The sequence below is a fragment of the Meriones unguiculatus genome, chromosome 12 (genome assembly GCF_030254825.1).
Source record: "Meriones unguiculatus strain TT.TT164.6M chromosome 12, Bangor_MerUng_6.1, whole genome shotgun sequence".
In the NCBI taxonomy this organism is placed as follows: domain Eukaryota; kingdom Metazoa; phylum Chordata; class Mammalia; order Rodentia; family Muridae; genus Meriones; species Meriones unguiculatus.
In genome coordinates, this window is record NC_083360.1 from 52,304,035 (window position 1) to 52,322,474 (window position 18,440).

The 18,440-nt window shown below is 38.6% G+C and overlaps 1 protein-coding gene across 1 annotated transcript in view; it reads right to left on the bottom strand.

Annotated features, from left to right (window-relative positions):
- Window positions 1–4,158: 4,158 nt before the first annotated feature.
- The window catches only part of Rasef (RAS and EF-hand domain containing), an 84,256-nt gene continuing 69,974 nt past the window's right edge, over window positions 4,159–18,440 (bottom strand). Inside the window, exons 15-17 of the mRNA XM_060365718.1 lie at window positions 15,706–15,825; window positions 14,152–14,228; window positions 4,159–7,522 (exon numbers count right to left, since the gene is read on the bottom strand). Of these exons, the coding sequence (XP_060221701.1) occupies window positions 7,417–7,522; window positions 14,152–14,228; window positions 15,706–15,825 (303 nt within the window). The 3' untranslated portion in view covers window positions 4,159–7,416. The remainder of the gene's footprint in view (window positions 7,523–14,151; window positions 14,229–15,705; window positions 15,826–18,440) is intronic.

The window sequence follows — 18,440 nt, forward strand, 5'->3', positions numbered from 1 at the left end:
TAGAAAAATAGCCATTGTGATTATATGCCTTAGCCATTGTGATTATGTGCCTCAGAAAAAGTCACCCCACCCTGCTAAACTTCACCTAATTCTGTAATACCAAGGCTTGTGCCCCCCTGCTTGCTGCCATGGAAACCCCTGGCTCACAGACTTTCCCTTTAAAAATCCTGTTCACTCAGAGCTCGGGGTCCCACTTCTCTACTGCTGCGCCAGTGAGACTTGGGTCCTGAGTTCGATTGCTCTCATAATAAAGCTCTCTTGCAATTGCATCAAGTCATCTCCTGGTGGTCTCTGAGGGTCCCATGAACCTGGCATAACACTGTGTTTTCTTGAAAGTATCGAGTTTTCTTGGGTTGTATTTTCCCTTCTAGTGTCTTCTGTAATGCTGGATTTGTGTGTAGGTATTGTTGAAATTTGTTTTTGTCATTGAATATCTTGTTTTCTCTCTCTATGAGGACTCAGAGTTTTCCTGGGTATAGTAGCCTGGCCTGACATCTGTGTTCTCTTAAGGCCTGCATGATATTCATCCAGGCTCATCTGGCTTTCATAGTCTCTGTTGAGAAGTCAGGTGTGATTCTGATGGGTTTGCCATCATATCTTACTTGGCCTTTTTCCCTTGCAGCTTTTAGTATTTTTTCTTTGTTCTGTACACTTACTGTTTTGATTATGTGGCAGGAGGATATTCTTTTCTGGTCTGATTTATTGGATGTTCTGTAGGGCTATTGTATTCTTATTGGCCTTTCCTTTAAGTTGGGAAAATTTTCTTCAATGATTTTGTTGAAAATATTTTCTGGGCCTTGGAGACATGAACCTTCTTTTTCCTCTCTTCCTATTATTCTTAGGTTTTGTCTTTTTATGTTGTCTTGAATTTCTTGGACAGCCTGTGTCAGGAAATTTTTAGATTTAACATTTTCTTTGACAGAATCATTGACTGCTTCCATTGTATCTTCCACACCTGAGATTTTTTTCTTCCATCTCTTGTAGTCTATTGGTTGTGCTTACCTCTGTAGTTCCTGTTCTCTTCTCTAAGTTCTTTCTCTCCACAATTTCCTCCATTTCTGTTTTCTTTAAATTTTTCCAGTTCTATCTTCAGATCTTGTGCTGTTTTATTGATTTCCTTCATCTGTCTGACTGTATTTTCCTGTTTTTCCTTCAATTCCTTCAGCTGTTTGTTTGAACATTCCTCTTTTTCTCTTATTTTTTTTCAGTGATTTAATCATTTCCTCTCTGAAAGCCACAAACTATTTGGCTGCATCTTCCTGTATTTTTTTTTGAATGGCCATAATCTGTTCTCTTTTTATTTTCCTCTATTTCTTCACAGATGGCCATAATCTGTTTGAGTTTATCTTCCTCTAGGTCTTTCCTCATTTTATTTGTTTCCTCTGTTATCCTCTTCATGAGCATAGATGTTAAGTAATCTCCTTGAATTTCAATTATGCTGGGTGTCCCGGGCCACTTGCCCCTGGATAACTAGGTTCTGGAGATGCCATATTACTCTGTCTTTTGTTGGTTAAGCTTTTATGCTGGCCTTTACCCACTGGGCTATCTTAGGTGTTGGGTGCTAGTTTCTGGTGGTTCCTAGAATCCTGTGGTGGAGAGAATCCCCTTGGCAGGAACATGGTTTTTCCTGAAGCAAGCCTCCTCAGCTTTTTGGGTATGGTCACTGTATGGCCGGTGTTTTTCAGGAGTTGCCACAGCTCACCTCAGGCATACAGACCTGAGTGGTAAGTGTGGTCCTTGTTAGTTGAGAGGGCTCTCCTCTCACCCGGAGAAGTTCTGGAGACAGCTGCCCTGCTTCTGGGTTTCTTGCTGTAAATTTAGTGAGCTGCTCTGTAACCTGGGTGTCCCATGATCTGGCCACTTGGAGCATTTTCTGGGGCTTAATCTTGGGGATCCCAGGCTTCTGTAGGTCTGAGGTTGGAGCTCTCTGCTCCAGTACCCAAGCGGTAATCTGTGGCAGGTGAGTACCACTCTCCTGGTAGCAGCAGGCTATCTGGTGCACAGCAGGTCCCTGGGTTGGGCCGGTCTGTGGGACCTTTTCCAGGGATATACTGGATGACCTACTTAGGTCCCTGTTTGCTTTCTTCCCTGTTGGGTTTTCTCCCAACAGGGACTCCTAATCTCTGGTGCCCTGGGGTGCATAGCTCTGTCTGTGACAGAGAGCTGGGCGCGCAGTTGTCTCTGTGCTTGCTGCTAGAGCCTAGTTCACTGATGGTGGCTCACACCTATGGGTCTGCAAGAACTTTTCCAAGGAAAGACTGGGTTACCCAAGGCCAATCCCGGTTCCTTCCTTCCCTGTGGGTTTTTCTCCTGACTGGGACTGCCAGTCTCTGGTGTTTTTGTGCCCACTGTTCAGCCTGGAAAGGTGATGAAGACACACAGGCATGTGGCTCTGGTCTGGCGACCTAATGCCTGCATAACCAGGGATCTCTTCTGAGTTCTGGCTGGGTGACCAGAGAGTGGACCCAACTCATTCCCACACCATGGGAGTTTCCTCTCACCTGTGAAACACGTTTGCTGTTGTTTTAGGGCCCTGAATTCAGTCTCTTGGTCGCTGTATGGAAAATTATGTCCTCCTCCTCAGACACAGTTGTCTCCTGGTGCCGCCATCTTGCCCCTCCCTCCATTCTGAATTTCAAACCTTCATTTTCCTTTTCTTCAGTTCCTCACTATAACATATCCCATAGTGTATGACACCCCAAATTTGAGGCATTTAAAACAACAACAATTCATGTAGAAGACAATCAATTAACGGAAGAAATGTTCTTCCATATTCGTTTCCATGTCATCCAGAAAATTTACCAATTATTCACTGCTGTAGAACCTCTGGTCCTAACCAGATCAAGCAATGATATTTATGGTTTTAAACTGAGGAAAAGCAATGTGCCAGGCACTGTTCCAGGGTGAAAGAATTATAAATAGTAGATAGAGGTCTTGGATGTCTCTGACAAATTTGCTTCTTCTGGATGACAGGAAATTCTACCCAATAAATCTTAATGTCATGATCACCTGAACAAGACTGTCACAATGATACCACCAACTGTCATCCCAATATGGATGAGGAGAATCTCACAAGGACTCCCTCAAAGATTAAAAGCTATAGGCAATTAGTATCTGCTGAGAGAGGGAGATTCAGGCTTCTCAAGGGATGAGTCCCCTGAAAGGTTATCCAATACCAAGTGTTCAGCCCTAAAAATGTGTATATAGACAAGTTTCACTACACAGACTCAGCAAGAGTATGTATGTGTCAAGATAATTAAAATAAGAACCCATCAAAGCTGCCATGAAGCAGACATAGGAGCAGTCAAAGGAAAGAGAGGTAAAGTAGAAATGTAAACGCAGTGCAATTTTATGAAATTCTTTTTAAAAATAGAATAGATACGAAAGCAGATACTGAGACTCATAACCAAACCTTCAGCAGAGTGCAGAGAATCATGTGAAAGAAAGGGAGTTAGTATGACATAGATAGGAGCTCCATAAGGACCAAATATATCTGGGCACAGGGGTCTTATATGAGACTCTCCAACCAAGGACCATGTATGGATATAACCTAGAACCCCTGCTCAGATGTAGCCCATGGTAGCTCAGTAAACAAGTGGGTTTCCCTAGTAAGGGGAACAGGGACTATTTCTGACATGAACTCAATGGCAGACTCTTTGACCTCCCCATTCTCCAAGGGAGGAGCAGCGCTGCTAGGCCACAGAGGAAGACTTTGCAACTAGTCCTGAAGATACCTGATAAAACAGGGTCAGTTGAAAGGGGAGGAGGTCTTCCCATATCAGTGGACTTGGAAAGGGGCAGGGAAGAGATTAGGGAGAGAGGATGGGGTTGGAAGGGAATGAGGGAGCGGGATACAGCTGAGATACAGAATTAATAAAATGTAACTAATAATAAAAATTTTAAAAATAGAATAGATATAGCACATCTAGGAATGTTACCATAAAAGTTCTACTATTGGTCTTCCAGTATCCTCAATGATCGCTCTGCTACGCTCTGCTGAGGCACCAACTGTCACACATTTATTGATTCTTTTCTCTCACTGCTAGAATGGCATGATCAAAAATGTTAAGTGCTGAAGAAGCATGGTGTTCTGCAGACACTGGAATCAGCTGCTTCAGAGTACCCATAGGAAGCTCAGGAAACTGCCCAACGGCCAAAAGAAGGACACTTTATTATTGCATTTACAAGGCATAGAGTTTGTATTGCTTAGATATTTGCATTGCTATGCAATTATACTTCATGGTATCATTATCAATGGTTTGAAACAATATAAACAGTATAAATGAAATACAGCTCAAAATGTGAAAATGTAAACCATACAAATCAAAATCATATAATAGTGACTCAGTTGCTTACTTGTCATATAAAATACAGAATTTCTTACACATATAAATAATAAAAGCCTATAAAAACAATATTCTGAGGCTAATCACTGTAGAAATAGGAAAGTAAGTCTTTACCTTTTATCTCAATTTTATCTTTAGATAACACAGTATTAAATAATCAATGGTTAGAAGAACAATAAATTACAAAAATAAATACACTAGAAGTTAACAGTGAAAAAATGCCTACTTCTCCAACATATTTTTTCATAACAAAATTAAAATATTATCCAATTTGTTAACAGTACATTTAAAAGGAGTCTATACCATCACTGTGATTTTAAAAGTTGCCTAAGGAAAAATGAATGTAAGATAAATTAGTTGCAAGAAATGTGTGAATATATCAAAGTAAGCTTATACTGAATACATATTTTGTCTTTACTTAAATATACTTTAAATTTGGGAACACCTTTGAGAAATCACAGTATAGTCTTCTGTCAAGTCAGGTAAAAATGGTTTTAATCAATTTTTCCTTAAATGAGCTTATTAAGCAGAGATAAAAATTTCTAATTTGAATATTGTATATTAGGATCACTGAATATTTTGGTTTGTCAGTCAAGTAATCTAGACAAATTTCTGATTAATAGAGCTATTCTAGCCCCACAATCAGAAGCAAAAACCCCAGGCAGAACTTCTGTATTAACAATACACCTTGTTTATACAGTGCAGAAGACAAAAGGACTTTGGGAAAAATAATAAAGAGAACATGGTAAGCTACATGCTAACACAGTCAGTTCAGTGAGTGACACACATGTGCCATCTAGCGATATGTAAGACTCAGATTCACCTAGGATCCCTACTCCCTAAGGTGAACTTTTAATTGTGCCACATTACAAAAATAATCACACTCACCTGTCATCTCTGTCAATTTCTCACTATCAGAGTATTCTTTCTGATCAGAAATATAACCTTTTAATTGATGATGCAAATCTGTAAACATAAAATAATCATTCCTATGAATTTACTGAAGCTTTAGTTTTCTTGTTAAAATCCCAGAATCCTTTCAGTAGGGATAACAAATGTCACTTTTGCCTGTAACTGTAACTAAACAATTTCCATTTACTAAAAAAGGAAGCTCAAAGAATTTAAAGTTTTAAAGTTTGATGATGGAAATCAACAACACAGGAGGGGTTATTAAAAGAAAGTGTTACTTGAAAACTATTTATTACAATGTGTATGTTTGCACACATATCATTTGGTCACTATGGCACACGTGTGAAGGTCAGAGAACCACTTTCAGCAGTCAATTCTGCCCTTGCACTGCGAGTTCAGGCACAAATTTTAGAGTGGCAAGCTTGTGCAACAAGTACTTTTACTTTCTGAGAAGCCTTGCCATCCCAAGGAATAGTTTTAATTCAACAACAACAACAAAAAAAAAAAAAAAAAAAAAAAAGAAAAGAGTTTGAGCATGCATTATACAACTTAAAAAAGTAACAGCTATTATTTATGTTCTGGGTAAGCTATCCAAAGCATAGACCTATAGTAGTTTCAGACGACTGGAAATCTGTTTGTGCTGGCCCATCTCGGGTCAGATAGTGAGGACTTTGGCTCTTAAAGACATTTGGTCAGGAGGAGTGGGAGGCACTTCAGATTCTAGGAGAAAAATAAGACTAGCCGTGTTCTAGGTGATGAGCACTTACAAATCACATTATCTAAAGGACAGACTCAACTTTTTAAAGGATGGTCCTTTTTTAAATGCAGCATTTTCCAAAGCCATGCCCAATAACAATGTCCTATTCTTCATTAAAGAGTAAGTCAGTGCTTGAAGTCAGGGCCCAAGGGACTGGCATTATGCTACAGATAATGCTTTAAAGCCCAGGACATTGTGAAAAAGCAACAATATATTCATTTGGCAAAATGTTAAGTTATTTTAGGTACCATTGTAATTTCCATAAACATAATTCAAATTCATAAAATACAAATATCATTTCCAAATACAAAGTTTGGTGGGTTTTTACTATACTCAAAATTATACCACTACTACTGTCAGGCTTGTTCCAGGAGACTGGCTATCCCCGTAAGAAGGCACATGCCCACTGGCCATTTGTGCCAACTCCCTTCTTCCATCTGCCTCTGTCAGTCACGAGGTGGAATACATTTTTGTGCCTTCCTTCTTTCAATAGTATGTGTTATACACGTGTTCACTAAAATTTTCAGATACAATTTAAACCACAGTTTTTACAATTCCTCCTGAAATTCTATTTTCTTGTTATATGCACTTTCAAACATACCTTATTTTTTTCATTAAAAAGTAGTTTTATTTTCACTAGAGCCATATATTTCCATTTTCTCAAATAAATTCTATTCTTATTTCAGAAATTTGAAAAACCAGTATTAAAAGTTTAGACCTCACAGGGTCCTTAGTAATTGTGGACCACTGTGCCCTTCTTGCTTCTTAAAATGCTACAGAATCCAAGAGGCCCTGGAGACCAACTTCCTGGTTTTACAGACGAGAACAAATCTCATCTGTACGTGATGTGTGTCTGTAATGTGAGCTGGACATGCCCAACTTTATCAGGCTAGGTAACAGAAAAGCTGATTTGCCAAATGAAAATATTCATGCTATCTTATGCCACCCACGGTTTAAAGCTGTATTATATAATTTACTGCTAGTCTCCTTGTTCTCTGTATGAAAGCACTGACTTCCATATACAAATAAAGTATTTTGCTCTTTTGCCCAAAATTTTAAGTAAACACTGTCACAGGTTAACTTCACACTACATGTTTTCTTACAAAGCAATTTTACAAGTGGTTTCTCAATAGCCTGATCTGAGAATTCTGTTTTGTTTTACTGTATCATATTAAAATATTAACATATTTTCTCTTAGTGTTCTACATGGCCAGACACCCCAAACAGCTCGCTGAGACAGCAAGGAAAGCCCAACGTTCCTGAAAATAGGCAAGAGCAGTACAATTTGCCAGGCTGCGATTCTTCATAGGTCAGTGTGCTATGGTGCATCACTCCATGGAGAACCAGTGTCCCACAATCAGTAATCTGGAAACAGTAACTTCATGAACTAAGGACAGTAGAGATTTAGCCATTGCAACAGTTCTTCATCTGCAGTGACTTTCTGGAAGTAGACCCAACTAGACTGGTGATGGATCTGCTGTCATCATCCTCTGTCCTTTTTTTCACTTCCCTGAAGGATGGGAGAAAAGGATTAGCACAAAAGTAAACTACTGGTTTACTTATCTGTGGGAATTAATTATGAGGACAATAAAAAATTTACAGTTTCTAAATTCAAAGCCTTGGTCATTCTATCATTAAACAAGTGTCCCGTTCATGTCTAAATTGCAGGCTGTCACTTACAAAGCTCTGAGGCAGAAATAGATATCTAGATAAATAATTAGGTAGTCACAAGTGTGTGACCACACATGCACAATGTCTTGTAGGCACCAAGATGCTTCTAGGAAATGTTGACTCTAGAACAACCTCTGTTTGTTTGAATTAAATGTTCCCTATATTCTCAAGCATTTGAATATTTGGTCCCCAGTTGTTAGTGTTGTTTAGGTAGGATTCAGAGGTGTAACCTTGCTGAAAAATGTCACTCAAAACAGACTCTGAGGTTTCAAACCCAGGGTGCCCTTCCATGTTTGCTCCCTACTTCCTGTTTACGATTTGACGTGGGAGCCATCAGCTCTGTTTCTCTCTGCAGTCGCCATGTCTGAGCGCTGCCACACTTTCCTGCAGTGATGGACTATTAATACTCTGGAACCAGAAGTCCCTCAAAACTTTTTGTTCTATGAGTTGTCTTTGTTACGGTGTTTTATCACAGCAATAGAGAATTAACTAAAACAACCTCTTAAAATAATTGGGCTTCCTTTCTCTCAGCAGTCACTGATGGCCTGTAGCTCTTCATCTTGATGTGGGAGGGGCTTCATGACAGGTTATCCAATCCCAAATGACCAATCCTAAATATATCTAAAAGTAAGCAACCTTAAAATAGCACGTGTGTATATGTACATAAGTGTGGGAGGTTGTATGCACACCTGAGTAAAAAATAACTAAAGAAATCATGGATTTGAGAGGGAGTCAGGAAGACATGAGAAGACTTGAAACAGAGATAGAGAATGGTAGAAATAAGGAAAAACACAGTATTCATGGATGAAATGCTCTAAAAATAATTAATAAATATGAAAAAGAAGTGATGTTCACTTGCTGTCACTTCAGCAAGGGAACCCCAGGTTCTGAAACATGCACAAACACTAAAGACTAAAAGAATTAGATATTACTGGACACAAAGTTTGCTGTATCTATGAATTATTATTCAATTTGAAAAAAAAAAAGGACTCAAGTAAAGGGGCAGGTGAGGCAAAGTTACAAGGATTGTTAGCCACATGGAAGGAATCTGGATTTTACACTGTACATAAAGTACAAGGTGGGGTCTGGGAACAAAACCAGAAAGTTCAGTTTTATTTACAAAGATTAGAACTAGGGCAAGGCATATCTCAGTGGTGGAGAGCATGCTAGCCCACACAAGGCCCATTCTAACAGTGGAAAAAAAAATGGAAAAGCAAAACCAAGCAACCAAACAAATACATGTACAGTGATTAGAGAATGTAGAATGAATAAATGATGAAGGAAATATGAGCATAAACATCTGCAGCCAAGTATGAAATTATAATACTCAATTTAAGAGGAGGAGAGATTGCAGAAGAGGAGGTTCAACAGACATACAAACACCAATCAACCAACAGTTCTCAGAAGCTGCTGGCAGTGGAGTTAAGATTGTCCTGTTTGACTAGGCTTTAACTGCAGCTATGTTTTATGTCTCCAACTTATACACTTTCATTTCATTACCTATAATGTTAAATCAAAGCTGGTCTTCTGTTTGCTATATTACTAAATCTAGTACAGGGCTATGCACACATCAAGTTCACATATAATGCACACATTATTAAACCTGCAAGTAAATATTAAGGGGGGATGTATGTATCAACAGCTTTAATCTTGCTGTTGAGTTTCTTAAATCTACCAGGAATGTCCTATGTTGAGGACACACTGATAATAAAACTAGAAGTCTAAGCAATAAAAGTTATAACAAAAAAAGAAGAAAAAAAACACACATTAAGTGACTCATAAGTTATCCGATTAATAGCATAATTGTCTACAAAGCAGCTATGGCTTAACTGTCACATGATTGAGAAGACTTATCCATTAAAATGTCTTTGTCCACCAGTTGTTTATAAAGACTGTGTGTGTACCCATGTGCGTGGTGCCAGTGGGAGGTCAGAAAAGGGCATCACATTTCCTAGAACTGGAGTTACAGACAGTGGTAAAACATCATATGCATACCTATAACTGAACCCACATCTTCTGAAGAGCAGCAAATGTTCCTAACCAATGAACCATCTCTCCAGGCTTGCACACCAGTTATTTTAAGTAAATAAAGCTGGTGTCTAAGCTACCCTGTAAACTGCAGCTCACATAGGAAACAGAGAGTCAGCAATAGCTTACCATCTTTATGCCATGAAAATAATTGAGCCTATAATTTAGATGTGACTAAGATAGTCTTTCTATCCATGTGACTTTACTATAGGACAACTAAGCACTAGTGAGTAAACTATTTAATAGAATGCAGGCTATTATACAGGCTAACATGAAAAGGACCTTTGAGACATTTTATCCAGCCCTCTTTCTTTTGTACAGACTAGAGATGTCTGGAATAAAAAAAAAGGATATGTGGAAGACTCTAGGACTAAGTGAGAGCCAGTAAAGTGGGTCAGGAGTATAGCAACTTCCATACAAGCCTGAGAATTTAAGCTTGATCCCCAGAACTCAAGTAAACAAGAAAGGAGAGAACCAACTCCACACATGTACAGCATAGCATTGCATGGTCATGCTCACAAATATAGCATACACACATGCAAATATAAGAATGCATGCATGGCACACAATAAATGATGTGATGATGGCGACGGCAATGTGCTAAAGCATTTTTTAAAAATGAACTTTTGAGTTGTACTTTATTATTCCCTAACGTGTAGACAGCAGCTAGTGCCACACACAGGGTGTATTTCTACTCTGAATGCTTGTACCTAGATGTGTTTGGATCTTGCAGTTTTACAGGCCTGGCAAACACCTGCACAGGTGTTACCAGATGAGCAATTCTAATTAAAAAACAAACAAAACCCTAAAACCCAAAACCTTAATCTAAAATGTTCCAAAATTAAAAATGTTTTGATTATCATGACAATCACCCCACAAGCATTTAAAGTAAGACTAAGGATAATGCCAGCTCTTACTAACCCTTGGGCCAGAAATTCAAAGACCTGGGGTTTTTTCTTACCCATACGTGCCCCAGAAGTTGCATTATCTCCTCCCAGGAATCAACATGAACACAAAAATAGTGAATACCTATCACCTGGGATGCATTGTGTTGAAATCTTCCTTTCACTAAATGTAACTTGTTTAGTCAAAACAAGTTACTGCTGCTTTCAGTGGTACCCAAAGCACATAGTCATCATTTGACCTAATAGATAAAAGTGTGGCAACAGCTATTTGGTGCCAACTGTAAGAGTAGCTCAGGCCAAAACAAAGCAAAAACCCACATGGTCAAAAGACTCTGTGTTTAATTGTCTGGGTTTCTGCCTATTCTAGCTTAAATGAAACGTCAGTGCTGCTTTACACAGGTGTTTTCCTTGGCTGAGCTGGGAGTCCTTGGAGTACTGCTAATACTGAAATTACTCAATGATAACAAGTCTGAGCCCAGGACACCTGCTGTTTGTTGCCACAAACAGATGTTCCTTGGACCTTTAGAATCTGAGGCCTGTTTCTTCTTCTTCTTTTTTTTTTTTTTAATTCAGCGTAGACATCCATTTCAAGACCAAACTTTAAGCATTCTATTGATAGGAGCCTGATTTACTAGGTGCTATTAACCCAAGTCACTAATTAAAATACAGCAAGAAAAACCATAGCTCAATTTTCACACTGATGATTCTTACACAAATTTAAAAAAATCATCAGAAAAAGACTGCATGCAAAAAACTATGCACTTGTTTGTCTGCAATTAGATATTATTATCCTTATTTAGATTTTGTGAGTTCATTTTTCTTTTGGTAGATATATAATTCCTTTATTATAGCAAGAAATCATGCATCCATTATTGGCAGACTGTCTTATTTAAGATTTCTATTACTGTTATAAAACAACATAACCAAGAGTAACTTAGGTAGGAAAAGGTTAATTCTTATTAATTAATTAATCATTTATTTATTTATTTATTTACTTATTTACTTATTTAGTGTTGTTGGGTACACTGAACATTTTTGATGGTATTCAAGCAAATAAGGATTCCTGAGCCTCTCCCGCTATTGTGGGGAAAGACTTTATTTTCATTTACAATTCCGCACCACAGTCTATGATCCAAGGAAGTCAAGGGAGAAAGAGGGAGTCAGGAACTGAAGCAGGAGGTATGGAGAAACACTGTTTACTAGCTTGTTCCTCGTGGTTTTCTCAGCCCGCTTTCTTATCCACCCCAGGACGACTCATACCCTTGCACTTCAATCACTAATAAAGGCATATGTTTGTTTACTTGGCAGTCTATGGACGCATTTTCTTAATTATGTTTTTCTCTTCCCAAAAAACTCTACATTGTGTCAAGTTGACAAAAAAAAAGAAAGAAAGAAAAAGAAAAAAGAACTAAAACAACAATAAAAGAAAACAAACAAACAAAAAACTAATGGGGACACTAGTGACACTGCCACATGATAACAAGCCTCAACATCTCTGAAGGACTTCTTCAATCCCATAGTTTCTGCTGCAACTGAGGCTGCACCTTCACCAACGGTCTCACGTGGCACTCATGATACCAAGCCTTGGCTCCCACCATGACCCTTTCGTGCCTTAAGTGGATATTAGATATATAATATAGGATAAACATACTAAACTCTGTACACATAAAGAAGCTAAGCAAGAAGGAGGCCCTTGGGTAAGATCAATCCTCACTCAGAGAGGCAATGGGACGGACATTTGAAGAGGAGAAAACAGGGAACAGGATAGGAGCCTAGCAGAGAGGGCCTCTGAAAGACTTTGCCCAGCAGGGTATCAAAGCAGATGCTGAGACTCACAGCCAAACCTTGGGCATTGTACAGGGAATCATATGAAAGAAGGTGCAGTTAGCATGACCTGGAGAGGACAGGAGCTCCAAAAGGAGACCAACAGAGCCAATAAAACTGAGCTCTTGGGGGCCCTGCAGAGACTGATACCCCAACCAAGGACCATGTATGGATATAACCTAGAACCCCTAAAGAAGGGGGAGGTAGAAAGACCTGGAGAGGACAGAAGTTCCACAAGGAGAGCAACAGAACCAAAAAATTGGGGCCCAGAGGTCTTTTCTGAGACTGGTACTCCAACCAAGGACCATGTATGGAGATAACCTAGAACCCCTGCACAGATGTAGACCATGGCAGCTCAGTACCCAAGTGGATTCCCTAGTAATAGGAATAGGGGCTGTCTCTGACATGAACTCAGTGGCTAGTTCTTGAAGTTTTGAATATCAAAGGCTTTTCCATTATTTCACAATTCTCCACAAAATAATATGGTCAGGTCTATCCCAGAAAAAGTCCACTCTTTGGTACAAATTTCTATCTTAATCAGCTTTCTATTGCTGAGATAAAATCCAATGATCCAAAAGAATATGGGAAGAAGAAAATTTATTTTATCTTACAGTTCCACACCACAGTACATCATGAAAGTTAGGACAGTAACCCGGAGACAAAAGCTGAAGCAGATGCAATGGAGGAATGTTACTTACTGGTTTTCTCCTCATAGCTTGCTCAGACTAATTTCTTACATAACCCAGGACCAAATATACAGAGGTGGTAGCATACATATTGGTACTAAGTCAATCATTAATAAGGAACATCCCCCACAGATCAATCATTTGAGAGTATTTTCTGAATTAAGGTTACCTCTTCTCAAACAGCAATACCTTATGTCAAGTTGACAAAAACCTAATCAGGACAAATATCAAACAGAAACTATAAATCAGGGAAATAATACTGTCATGGCTAGGAATACTTGAAAAATTGACATTCATTTTTATACATCTTCTAATGATGAATTTTATTCTAATCCATATGACAAAGTGCTATGTAATCTCCACACCACTGCTGTCTTCTCAAATTACATAGTGAGCAATTCAGACAGAGATTCCAACTGGTATAATATACAATTTGTTGTTTTTCTATACCCTATTTGACCAGCAAAATGTCCTAATATACAGTTAGATTAATAACAGCCTGTTGTGTTTAAATTTTGGTTTCAGGAGACGATTCTATATGTTTATAGAATCTTTTTCTTTTTAAGATTTATTTATTTAAATGAATGCTTTGTCAGCATGTACTCCTAAAAGTTGGTACAGGGCATCAGATCCCATTTCAGATAGCTGTGAGTCACCATGTAGTTGCTGGGAATTGAACTCAGGAACTCTAGAAGAGCAGCCAATGCCATTAACTACTGAGCCATCACTCCAGCTACCAATTATTACATTTCTTAGTGATGTTTTATAAAAAAGTTCAAAAGTACTGGAGCTATAGCTCTTTTTGGGGGGGAGGAAAAAACATTTGGCCAATGTTCACAATGAACAAGCAGAATGATTAGATTTTATAATAGACACATGTACTGTTTTCTTTACCATGACTGACAGAACTATATTCTACAGCAGATATTTTAATTGAATGCTGTATTGAAGGAATTTGATATCACCATTAGGTAAGTGAAAAATATGATATGCACTGAGTTTTCAAAACACAAGGCAAAATTTACCGAGCAAGATGGAGAACAGCTTCCACCACATTTGAGCCATCTTTGGCACTTGTTTCACAGAATAATGCTCCATACGTCTGTAGAAAAGAAGAATAGACAATGCAGTGAAGGCTTTAATTAGATTCTATGAAATTTAAGTTATTAAAAATATTTTTGAAGCTAGGTTCGGTAGCACACAACTTTAATCCCAGCACTTGAGAGGCAGAGTAAGGCTCATCTCTGAGGCAGAGGAAGTCCCAGGTGGTCCACAAAGCAAGTTTTAGGACAGTCAAGGGTATACAGAGAAAGCCTATCTTGAAAAACAACAAATACACGTGTGTGTGTGTGTGTGTATTTCTATCAAGAATGCTAAGAGTGACAGCTAAGTAAATTCCAGAGTTCAAAACAACATCAATATACACAAGTGTGTGTGTGTGTGTGTGTGTGTGTGTGTGTATGTGACTGTCCAGATGTGGTGAAACATTCCTGGAGTACCAGCATTAGAAAGGTGGAAGTAAAACATTAAAATACAGCCTGATACATGAGACCCTGTCAAGAACAAATAAACAAACAGACCAACACACTGGGCTACATTTACAGTATAGGATGACTCCAATACAGTGAAAACATTGTGAGGACCGTCCTCAACACAGCGAACTACACAGGCTATACAGCACAGTCAACTACACTCACACACATTCACTCATTCAGTGGAGAAATACTCCAATACAATGCAATTCAGAGCAGAGGAGTTTTGGTTAGCCTTTTTTTAATGTATAAGGAAGTGTTTCCCACTTAGATCTCCTGTGTCTAATTCTGATGTTTGTTACATTTAGATTTTATTTCATATTATCTAATAAACAAGTCGTCTCTTCTCATGAATATTTGCCTCTATGAGCTTTTTGTTTTGATGATGACAGAAATGAATGTCATCATCAAATTACATTTCACCAAGAAAAGTTGTTTGGTTCTATTGCATAGATTCCTAGTATGAGTTAGAAGAGTCACTAGCACAAATCATCTTTCAATAATGATAGCAATGACAGGATAAGAATGTGCACAGTAGCATTCAGAGTAGAAGTGTACCTCATTCTCTCCACAAATGCATAGTTGCAATTTCAAATAATTCCTACTAAGCATAAATTCTTGGAGGAAAAAAAAAAAAAACCAAACAAGTCTTCAAATTCCTTTCCATTGGCCAAGATACTGCCACACATACATCATTGGAATGATAACTCTGTGGGGACAATCACATCCTCTAAAAATAATTTTGTCTTTACTAGGATTCCTGTAGTAGGCATAGATTCCCACAACCAGAGGCATCTATCAAGAAAAGAGAAGGAACATTTTACCTGATATTCACCAATGCCAAACACTAGGAAAACACCGATGAGGTCATGTGACATTCACATGAGAGCCTCATTACAGTTAAGCAGAGTTAGGAAAATCTATTCATAGGAAGGTCAAATGCCTTACCAGATAGAGTACAGTTTTGTCAAAGGTTTCACTCTTTGGTTTCTGATTCTGAGAACAATTACATGATATTGCCTCATTTCTGACAACCCCCATGCTTACCATGGCCAGTTTTTCTCCTAGATATGCTGATATACACTTTTGTTTCTCTGAAGTAGAAACATCACGAAGATCAGCCTTGTTTCCTACTAACATGATAGGAATAGTTCTATGGGCTCCATCCTACCAGGAAGGAAAAAAAATAGACATACATCAAACATTGAACCAATGTGTTGCGACAATGATACAAGTAGCTGCCATTGTCCAATTGTCTCAAGGTGCCAAATTTAGCCTTTGTAATCATTTATACTTGTAGAACAAAATTCATATCTATTTTCATTTTTTATGTCCTAGTGCTAATTTGCAAAATTTCTTTTTTTTGATACAAAGTTTTAATAAATACATTAGGGAAAATAAATTATAAATAGCACATATTCTGCACAGCCTGAGCTATGTGACAGTGACTGATCATGATTCTCAGACAAATTTCTTTTGATTAAATATTGGAAAGACCACATAAATGAGCACAGTGATTTGGGTATATATTCTGGTTACAGAGTTATAAATGGATGAACATTAATGAAATATTTGCTAAAATCCTCAGGCTTCAATGTAGGAACAAAATCAAACACCTTCAAACCTGCCTGACAAAGAATGAAGTTGCCAGAATTTAAAGAGTAGTTACCATGGGCAGAATGTTGACCTCCCAATTCTAAACTTTGTGCATTGAAATCCTCACCCCAAAGATGATAGCATTAATGCACAGGAATCTAGGAGTACTTGTCTGTTCATAAGGACTCAGCCATTACCAGTGAGACCAAAAAGATCCTTTGCCCATCCATCTTAAGTGGAACTCAGCAAGATAGCCCAGCAAGAAATCTAGGACCCCATTAGACACTGAATGTACATCGATCTTGGACTTTTTAACCTCAAAAACCACAAGAAACAAATATTTTGTTGCTTGTGAACCATTCTGATTATGGAATACTATTATAGTAGTCTTAGCTAGCATGGGAGGAACCACTTAGGATGGCCTTTCCCTGGGGATGGCTGGCTTCAGGAAGTGATGAATGAACTTTAGCTTTATGCTTCCAATCAAGACCTAAGCACAGTGTAGGGCTGAAGCCAGGCTGTCTCCTCTTATTGTGGGACTCCTCTAGTGGGTGAGCTTTGCTTTGAGTAGTTTCAAAGCCTTGTCAGGACCTCTAGAGTAGCATGGAAGCCTTCATGTCTTCCAGCCTTCTCATTCTTCCTTGTTCATCTTTTCATAGGTTCCAGGTAGGCACTGCAATCTAGAAGCCTCATGCCTTGACAGCCTCTGCACACATCTCTATTGTCCACAGATGTCCCTTCCAGTGGGTCCCCACTTTTCTCATTCTGTCACCTCCAGGAAGCCCGAACCTGATGTCAGCACGTCAGGGTCATTCTAGCTGATCTTTCTGGTTGAAAATAATAATAATAATAATATCTAGACGGTTTTAAATTGATAGTGACTATGAACAACAAAGTAATAATCATATCCTCTATCTTCTTCACAAAAGCATATTTCCAATTTTTAATTTCCTGTTTGAACTGTTGTTGCTCTTTCCCCAAAACCTTTTCAAATAGAAGGTCTGTTTTCTCAGCCTTCCTTCTGTAGCCACTACTTTATGGCTTTCTTTTTTTTTAATTTTATTTTTCTTATTAGTTACATTTTGTTAACTCTGTGTCCCAGCTGTATCCCGTTCCCTCATTCCCTCCCCAACCCCACACTCCCTCCCTGGCCTCCTCCTTGCCCCTTTCCAAGTCCACTGATAGGGGAGGAGGTTCATTTGACCCTGTTTTATCAGGTATCTTCAGGGCTGGCTGTATAGTCCTCCACTGTGACCTAACAGGACTGCTCCTCCCCTGGGGGGGGGGGGCGGGCGTCAAAGAGCCTGCCCTTGAGATCCTGTTAGAAATAGTCCTTGTTCCCCTTACTTTGAAAAACTACTTGGTTACTGAGCTACTACGGGCCACATCCGAGCAGAAGTTCTAGGTTATATCCATAGATGGTCCTTGGTTGAGTGTCAGTCTCAGAAAAGACCCTGTGCCCAGATATATTTGGTCCTTGTAGAGCTCCTATCCTTTCCATATCATACTAACTCCCCTTCTTTTTATGATTCCCTGCACTCTGCCGAGGGTTTGGTTATGAGTCTTAATGTCTGCTTTGAAATACTGCTAGATAGAGTCTTTCAGATGCCTTTTGTGGTAGACTCCTGTCATACGTTCAATGCACATCCCATTTGTCTTTCTAAATGAGGATTGATCATCTTCGCCCGTGTCTGCTTTCTTGATTATCTTCTTTAGGTGTGTAGATTTCATTATGTTTATCATATCTTGTAGGTCTATAAAAGCGAGTATGTACCATGTTTGTCTTTCTCCTTCTGGGATACTTCACTCAGAATGATCTTTTCTGCAAAATTTCTTAAAATTAAGATAATATTTTTAAAACTCAACGTGCCCTGAGATACAATCACCCTTTTTCCTCTTAAATTCAGAGAGGTGAAGTAAGAACATGTAAATCTGAAGGTTGAGGTCCAAAGGAACTGTATTGTCTCACTTAGGCACTGTTCCATTCTTGGGTAATGGAAAATGTAAAGGGTATGAGACTAGGCAGCTGCAGAGTACTCAGTGTATTTTAATCACTACATAGCCCAGTAGCATGACCAGAGAATTCTGTGCAGATGGAATGTCCACACACTGTTGGATAACAATGTCTCCTTAAAAAATAGTCCTTCTTTATCAACTGCTTTATCTCAAATTCAAAAGTATACACT